This window comes from Podarcis cretensis (assembly GCF_951804945.1).
Source record: "Podarcis cretensis genome assembly, chromosome: 16".
Taxonomy (NCBI): Eukaryota; Metazoa; Chordata; class Lepidosauria; order Squamata; family Lacertidae; genus Podarcis; species Podarcis cretensis.
Window position 1 is genome coordinate 13,209,136 of NC_137186.1, and position 8,781 is coordinate 13,217,916.

Here is an 8,781-nt window from a genome sequence, read left to right on the forward strand (position 1 = left end):
TTCACAACTTTCACGGCTCGTTTATTCAGTACAGGTTGTCCTGAAACAAACCCAAATTGCACTACAAAGTCGGCACATGCTTCAATTAATTAATTACACAGGTTGTTGGGAACGTGGCTTCACAAATCCCCATATGCCTCTTGCGGAGGTCCAATGCCACAAGCACAGAAAAGGCCCCCAGAATCCCTTGAAGTCTATGGCAAGGGGATTCTGGGATGTGCCGCCTACAGCAAAGCACACGATATTCTCCAGAGCTTGCTTTCCCTTGGCAGGTGGGCAGGACCAGACTGTGGGCAGCACAAGGCCCCACGTTAAGCCAGACCAAAGACAGAAAGGTTGGCTTTGGACAGCCAGGCGAACATGACTGCCCAATCCTGCTGCCAGCCACACACAAAGCACAAGACTTGCCTGCTCTGCAAGTCTTTTATTGGGCTTCCAATTCCCCAATACTCTGGGAACGGAGAATCTGCAGCCTTCTAGATGTACGTAAACTAAAACCCATACCCTCTCAGGCCACTGCCCAGGCTGGTCGGAAGCGACATACCCTACAATCCAACGCCATCTGGATTCTGGAAAGACACAGGCTGCCGGTCCCTGGCAAGCTATCTGTGAAATTTCATGTATAGGGAGCTGCCTTGCTTAGGAGCCCAGCCCTTAGTCAATCTAGCTCAGTATTGTCTACACCTGTGTTCTTCAAGCTTGGGGCACAAAATACTGCTGGATAGGGCTGGGAATATCTGGTTTTCTACATCACAATAGATCACCAGCTAAACTTATTGATATACCGATATATCACAATGTCTGAAATAAGGATAGAGCATTGGCTGGCTTCACGGTTTTCCCCACATAGTGATTTTAGTATAGCAAACACACACACACACCCAAAATATTGCCAGGTCAAAAATTATGAAACTCGTATCACAATATGGACTTCAAACTGGTTTTGGATGATAGATTGCCCAGCCCTACTGCTGGATTACAACTCCCATCATCCATCTGCTTAGCAAATGGTCAGGGATGATGGGAGTTGTAGTCCAACAACATCTGATGAGGCCCAGACACCACTCAAAACCGACAGGCAGTGGCTCTCCCAGCCCCACCTGGAGGTGATGGGATCAGGCCAGAGACCAGACACCCACAAGGACTTGAACCCCTGAGGCTGCCTTACACAGTCAGGCCAGCAGGGCACCCAGCCTAGTAATGTCTGCTGCAACTGGCAGCCTCTCTCCAAGCCTCCAGGCAAAGGCCTTTCCTAGTCCTCATACCTTAAGTTTGAGGACTATTTGCTGAAGATGGCAGGGGTTGACCCTGGGGCTTTCTGCACCCAAATATTTGGGGCTTCCCCACCCCCACCCCCCGCCACAGAGGTCAGACTGGCCCAAATCTTGAGCCCAAAGAACCCTCCACCTCTTTGGACCAGCATTGCCCCTTCTCCTGCCACCAGGCCACCCGCTGCAGTCACAATACAACTCTGGTCTGTGCTTTTATTTGGCCCATCGGTATCAACAAATCCTGAGTCGTGTCTGGAGATTACCTCCCCTCCCCGCGTGCCCCTCCCCCGAAGAGATGTCGCTAAAATTCCTGCCTTCGCTCAATCTTCAGCAGCTCAACTTCAAAGATTAAGGTTGCGCCACCTGGGGGGGAAAAAGAAAGGGAAATCACAAGTGCAGGCTGGAGGGAGCGGTGCTGCGAAGAAGCACTACCCATCCCAGCCCCTAGAACAGGTGCCAGAGGGCCCCTGGAAGCTTTGAGGGCCCCACAGCTGACTGCCTGGAACTCGAGCGGGGCCACTAGGTTTTGATCCCTTCCATTCTCATCTCCTGGTTTTCAGAAGGCCAGTAGGGAGAAGGCAGCTTAAGAGCATGGTATCAACACTTCGCTTGGAGTGGGGAGGGAGCCCCCGCCCATCTGTTCAGAATCCATAGCAGGACTGATTCCAAGGGGGAAAGGGCATGCACGATTTACCTGGGATTTTGGGTGGTGCTCCCCGGTCCCCATAACCTGTGAGCAAAGGGAGAAAAATGGCAAAGTTACCCAAGAGATCAAAGAGTTCCCATAGTGCAGGGATGGAGCGATCTGTGGGATTGTTGTGGGATTTCAACTCCCACTGAGCCCTGCCCAAAAATGATGATGGCAACTCCTTAGAACATCCTGCCACTGCCACCTCCCTGGGGCAGGTTCTGAACCCAGGAGCCCGATTTCTTCCCCCTCCCCCTCCCACGTTCCAGCTCCTCACCCAGCTCAGAGGGGATGACCAGCTTTCTCTTCTCACCTTCACACATCCTAGAAAGACCAAAGGAACAGTATAAATTCAGTTACCAACCAAATACAGTACATGGCTTTGCTGCTGTATAAAAGCAACACGAAACAGGAGGGCTGGAATCTGACTCGAAAATAATTACTTCATTCATATCACTTAACCTTCCCTTCTAACGTTGCCTAGGGGCAGCTATCAATATAAAAATTACATACAAATGAAAAAGAAGCACACTAAATGTAGTTAACACTGGAGAGAAACACAGGATAGATGAACTGTCCTGATTAACAAGACACTTTAATAAATAAAATGAGCCGGGACAGATGGATTTTCAAAAGATGGCAAAAGGTCATTAGAAGATGCCAGCCAGATCTCCTGGGTGTAATTGCACAGAGTGCTCTCCCCCAACATTCCCGCCAAAGGTGCCTCAGATGCAGTTGGAATACAGCAGAGGCCCTTCCTTGAGGTCATGCCCAGATTATGGAATTCTCTGCTCTTTATAATAAAAAAAAAAGTTCCAGGAGACCCAAATAAATAAAGTTTTAGGAGCTTTCCAGCATCCTTTGAGAAGGGAGAGTCAAAATCTGTGCTTCTGACTTGCCACTGGAGAAATTGCTTCGTTTCCCCGTTCGGGTGCTTGAAAACCAGCAACCGCAACACAGCGGTCACTGCCACACCTGATCCCTGCTGGGAGGAAAAATTTACCCAAGCAAGCCCTGGTCCCAGCCTTTAATGACTTGTCCAGTCCCCAAGGAGAAGATAAACGGCTGATCACGAGTCAGGCTGCTGTCGAACTCTGTCCCATCCTCCAGCTTGCCCTATGAGAGAGTGCGGAAGTTAAAAGGGGTGTGAGCCAGCCAGGGTTTCTTCTTAAAACATCCAAGATGCCGTGCTTATTATCCCAAAAGAAGAAGAGCCCTGTGAAGTAAGCCCAAAGAGAGCCCATCTAGTCCAGCACCCTGTTCTCACAGTGACCAACTGGATGCCTCGACGGGAAGGCCGCAAGCAGGACCCAAGCGCAACTCTTGAGAGCCAGTGTGGTGCAGTGGTTAAGAGCGGTAGTCTCGTAATCTGGGGAACCGGGTTCGCGTCTCCGCTCCTCCACATGCAGCTGCTGGGTGACCTTGGGCTAGTCACACTTCTCTGAAGTCTCTCAGCCCCACTCACCTCACAGAGTGTTTGTTGCGGGGGAGGAAGGGAAAGGAGAATGTTAGCCGCTTTGAGACTCCTTAAAGGGAGTGAAAGGCGGGCTATCAAATCCAAACTCTTCTTCTCTCCCCACTTGTGATTCCCAGCAACAGACATTCAGAGACATACAGACAAGGGAGCCAGTGTGGCTAGCAGACACTGATAGCCTGGTTCCTCATGGATTTGTCCACTCTTTTAAAAGTCATCACTACATCTTAATAAAGTGAATTCCATAGCTTTAACTATGTGCAGTTTTAACTAAGCACATGTATACAAACACCCTCCACAGAAGGATGGCCCTCCTGTGGCCCTCCGGAGTCCAGTCATCGCTGGACTACAACTCCTATCATGCTGGCTGGGCTGATGGGAGTTCAACAACATCTGGAGGGCTGAAAGTTCCCCATCCCTGCTCCACCCTAGTAAAGAAACCCCAGGGTGTTTCAGCCTTGCTCTCTCACTGACTGACTAACTCAGGGCACATTCACACATGAGCGTCTATCACTCAGTGTGATTCACTGCTCCACTGCAGAAAGTGACTCATAAGAACCTGAGAGGCGGAAGCCCTGCTGGGTCAGAGCAAAGGTGAGTCAGGTCGAGGGCCCTGTTTCCTAACAAGGGTTAATGAAACGCCTGTTGAGAAGGCCACAAGCAGGACATGAAATTAATACACCCACCCTCTTTTCCCCTGCTGCTCAGATGACCAGGGGCCCTCAACTCTGGAATCCTGCCACCATACAGAGCAGGGATAACTGCCAAATTGAGATGGTTTTAAAAGGGGATTATTTATTTACTTGGTACATTTCTGACCCACCCTTCATGATTCAATCCCAGGTCCACTTACACATAAATTTTTAATTTATAAAACAAACACATCCCTTTAAAAAAAACAAATTTAAAAAGGGAGGACAAGACTATCAGTGGCTACCAGACACTAATCTCATGATGCAACCCCCAGGATTGTTTTTGAGTCCCATTAGCTGGGGGAAAATAGTCCCATTAGCTGGGGGAAAATAGTGCATAAAAGAGAGCTCTGCTGCATGAAGCCAGTGGCCCATCTAGTCTAGCACTCTGTTCTCAATGGGAAGCATGCGAGCAGAACCAGAGGGCAATGCTGCTCTCCCTAACTGTGATTCCCAGCAACACAGAATTCAGTAGCATACTGGCTGGCTGCTATGGGAAAGAGGAAACTGAACTAGGTAGCCTTTGGTTTGATCCAGAGGGGCTCTGCTTATGTTTTCTGGCCAAACAGAGGTCTGGAAATTGCAGAAAGGAACGAGGTAGAGTAACCTCATGTTCATATGGTTGGAATCAAAGGGGGGTAAAAGCTCCACCCCCTTCTCCTCCTCACACAGGTAACACAGTATTTTTCTCTGGTTGTCCATTTCCTGCATTCAAATTGCCACATAACACAGCAGTCATTGTGCGAGTCAGCAATGATGCATGGCTGAAAAAAGCAGCTGAGCCAAGCATATGCTGCAATGGCAGCATTTAGTAGTGGGTGCAGAATTCAGTTGCTTCAAGAATTCCTTTTTTAAAAAAGCTAAGCATCTAGTCCTTATGGTCACAAAAATTTCCATCAAAGCCTTGGAGATACTCCTAGTGAAATCTCAGAGGGGTTGCTGAATTCAGATGTCAAGGAGTAGACAGTTCCATGAGACACAAGACACGTGTGCCTAATTTACAGTAGGATTCTTTTTTTCTTTTATTTCTTTCTGTTGAAGCTCTGAACTTGGGTCACCCACAGATGTCTGCCTTCCTAAACAAACCCAACCCCACCAACTTAGCAACCACACACACACCAATTTTGGCAGGAGTTGCTGACTCTCACTGCTTCAGGTCAGGGATGGGGAACCTGCAGGCCCTCCCGGCTGTTGGGCTCCAGCGCCCATCAACCACAGTGAGCATGGCCAACAGTCAGGGATGATGGGAGCTGAAGTTTTGCAATACCTGGAGGCAGGCAGGCAGGTCCCCCAGCCCTTCCCAAAGAGCCACAACTCTGTGATGAGAGAGCAGGGGCTGGAGTCTAGAAATGCATGGAGGGCCCGACAGGTTCTCCACTGGATTACAATTCACCCTTTGACAATTATGTCTCTCCCCCGTGGCTTCTGGAAAAGACGCCGCAAAACCTTAAGGTGCTCAGCTAACCACTGACCTGCCCTTCCACATCACGCCTGCAGCACTCACCGTATAATGCATGTGGAGCACATCACCCTTGCGGGACTTGATGGGGCAGTTGTCCACCCGCTTCTTGACCCCAATCTGGAGCTTCCGTTTGCCTTCCGTGCCCAGACCTAGCGAGAAGACTGCACACAGCGCCAGAGCGAGTAATGTTGCTCCGTGCCTCACCTGCATCGCATAAGCTCCTGGAAGGGCAGAAACTGGTTAGCTGGGGAGAGCTCTCTGTGGCTAAAAGTCTACTGTCACCACTATCTCTTGCTTTGTTGATCACAATGTTACAGGAAGGCGGAAATGGAGCTGGCTTCCTGGCAGTGGTGTCGCTGCCTTTTATCAGGAGGCAGGGGGAAGTTGGAGCTGTCTATGTGCACCAATGGGAGTACTTGAATGGCTCCACCAGGGTGCCCACACAGCCCTGATTTCCCCAACACTTCACCCCTCCCTATAAGCAGCAGTGACATTGCTGCTGGCAAGCAGGCGCGGCAGGCCCGCCCCACACTGGGCAAGCCACTTCTGCGGAAAGGAATCCATTCAGCAGCTGCCAGACATAGGGTTCAGTTCACTGTCCTTGTACATACAGGAAAAGGAATAATGGGGAAGAGCTCCAGTCCTTCCATGCCGACACATACCAAGACATGAGTTCTATTTGGGAAGGTCCACAACACAGTCATAAACACCTGCCTTGCATGCAGAAGGTCCCAGGTTCAACTGTCAGGTAGGGCCCTGCCCCGTTTTTCACATGGTGCCCCAATGAACAGAACAGAAGCCTCCTCCCCATGAAGGCCCATCCTTGAATTACAGTAATTCATGCAAATTCAACACTCCCGCCCCAGTCGCCGGCACCCCCAGCTCCTACCCTGGCATGCAACAGCATGCGGTCCATTCAGGTCCCCCCGGGAGCCTCCGGACCCCGACTTACCCGTGCGGCCGGAGGCGCCTTGGACTCTGCTCCCTCCCCTGGTGGCAGCCGCCGCCACCCCACTCCAGATTCTCTCAAGGATACTGGGTTGTAGCCACCCCAGGAATAATCCAGCAAGGTCTCTCTGCTCCACCCTCCCTCCTCTACTCCCTAGTCCTCTAGACAGGATCTCCCCATATGAAATCATCCTTATTTCTAACCCTTTCCCTCAGGTATGAGCCTAGCATTTCCTCCCCCCTCCCTCCCAGGTGCAGTATCTCCCTCCCCCAACCCATGCCCCCCAAATAGCACCCCCGCCCTAAGATACCCCATATCCACCCTCACCTTGCCCCCCTTTCCTAGGGCCCTCCTTACGGAAGGTCCAAACCCTGGTCTCCTCTGCTTCATCTTCTTCATTACAATTTGTCACCTTGGCCCAGACCCACATGATCCCAGCCCCAGAGGGATCCCTCACCTTGTGAATCCAGACATCCCCAGGACCCCCACCCGCAGGAACTGGCTTCTCTCGGGGGATCCAGACCTGGCTACGTTCTGGGGAACAACCGACACCCCTAGATTCGGGCTTCCACTCTCTCTGCTTCCCCTGGGGACTGGCTTCCCGTTGCAGCCACGGCAGCCCCATCCTATCAGAGGCCCTGGCTGGCTTGCGGGGCACCCAGACCTGCCCAGAAGCCTCCGCAGGGTCCCGGTACCACTCCTTCTGGACCCACATCCCAGCTCCCCTTACAGGATCCCTCTGGGGACCCACATGCCCCAAGATCCCCCCGGAGTGGCTGCGGCTGACGCCCCGCGCCGGGAACTCTGGTTCCTCGCCGCCTCTTCCCCTGACCACCCCGGGGCCCCCCGCACCCAACTCCCAATCCTCCCTGTGGGAGAGCTGGGTCCCCACCTCTTTGGGGGCGCCCTTTCCTTTCACGGCCACAGCCACGCAGGACTCGCAGACCCCCACGCACCACGAGGCTCTCTTCTCCTGCCTCGCTGCTTGGCTGCTCCTCCCTGAGCCGGGCGGAGGGCGGCCCAGGCTCTCCAGGCTCCCGCTGCCTGGGGGGCCCCCAAACCCACGAGGCCCCCATCTGCTCATCGTGACTCTCCTCGGGCCACCCTGTCCCTGCGGGGCCTTCCCCACGGCTGGGGCCTGGATCCCCCCATTGTCAAGGACCCCCACGCCTGGACTCCAGGACACCTGGGTCCCTACGTCCCTCCGCTCCAGCTTCCGTGGCTCCTGCGTTGCCGCCGGCCCTGCGAGGCCCTCCTCGCTACCAGCCACCCCCCACTTGGGTGCGCCGGACGCCTGGGTCCCTTCGGGCCCGCTGGAGCCTCCCCGCTCCCTCCAGCCCGCCTCTTGGGGCTGCCCCATATCTAGGTCCCCAGGCTGCTGCTGCCGACCCTCGCTCGGTCCAAGGCTCCTGGGCGCCCCCCTTCCCTGTCCCCCCGTCTCCTCAGGACCCCCCATCCGCCCCCCCTCCTCACCTCTCCTTTCCTCAACGGATACCACCCCCCTCTGCGCATGCGCGCCTCGTAACGCTGATTTGCCTAACAACAAGGGAAGCAGCCGTGGGGTCCGCCATGTTCCTTCGCCCGCCCCGAGGCAGGTTGGCCGCCGTCACGTGATCAGCGCGGCGCCATGTGACAGGCGCTCGGCTAGCTATTCTATAAAAATCAATGACCGACATTACGATTCTGGTTCTCTTCACTCGGGACATGGGAGAACTAATCAGAGAAATAAAGGCATGCCCCCCCCCCTCAAAATACAAAAATTATAACGGCCCCGGCTTGCACGTGACAAGGGCAAGGCGTCACTTCCGTTCTGGGCTGAGGCATATGAGCTACAGTAGGCGCACTGACGTGTGAGAGCGCCCCCTGCTGTTGGAGTGGAGAAAGGGGGCTCCCCGGCCTCTCCGAAAGTGGCCTCGTATTCATCACGTGGCTCCGATGATGATGATGATTACCCCGCCCATCTGACTAGGAGGGCCCTAGGCACTCTGGGCGGCTTCCAACAAATAAGCCTGTTGTGAAATGAGCCTCTTGGTGAAATACAATTTTTTGGAACATATTTCCCCAATGCGATTTTATTAATTGTTTATTAAATTTATTTTTCTTTCTCCCCACGCATTGTAAAACCTACATTTCAGCCAGCTCCCAAGTGGTTAACAATAAAATTTGATTTTAATTTTTTTAAAAAATCATTGGGTAAAATCTTCCTTGGCACGCACTTTATTTTTAATGTATTTATTGATTTAAT

At 52.8% G+C, this 8,781-nt stretch overlaps 1 protein-coding gene across 4 annotated transcripts; it reads right to left on the bottom strand.

Moving 5' to 3' along the window:
- LOC307205693 (peptidyl-prolyl cis-trans isomerase FKBP2-like) lies at positions 1-8,156 on the bottom strand. Of its 4 annotated transcripts, none has more exons than XM_079958431.1 (6): positions 8,010-8,156; positions 5,630-5,808; positions 2,963-3,075; positions 2,237-2,283; positions 1,966-2,001; positions 1-1,634 (listed from the first exon to the last, which is right to left on the bottom strand). In XM_079958431.1, exons 2-6 carry the CDS (start codon positions 5,795-5,797, stop codon positions 1,573-1,575), a joined length of 426 nt encoding a protein of 141 aa, XP_079814557.1. In that variant the 5' UTR covers positions 5,798-5,808; positions 8,010-8,156; the 3' UTR covers positions 1-1,572. The 4 variants fall into 4 exon arrangements, with proteins under 4 accessions (XP_079814557.1, XP_079814556.1, XP_079814554.1 ...); XM_079958430.1 differs by lacking the exon at positions 8,010-8,156 and adding an exon at positions 7,429-7,932; XM_079958428.1 differs by lacking the exon at positions 8,010-8,156 and adding an exon at positions 6,864-7,341.
- Between the last annotated feature and the right edge of the window lie 625 nt (positions 8,157-8,781).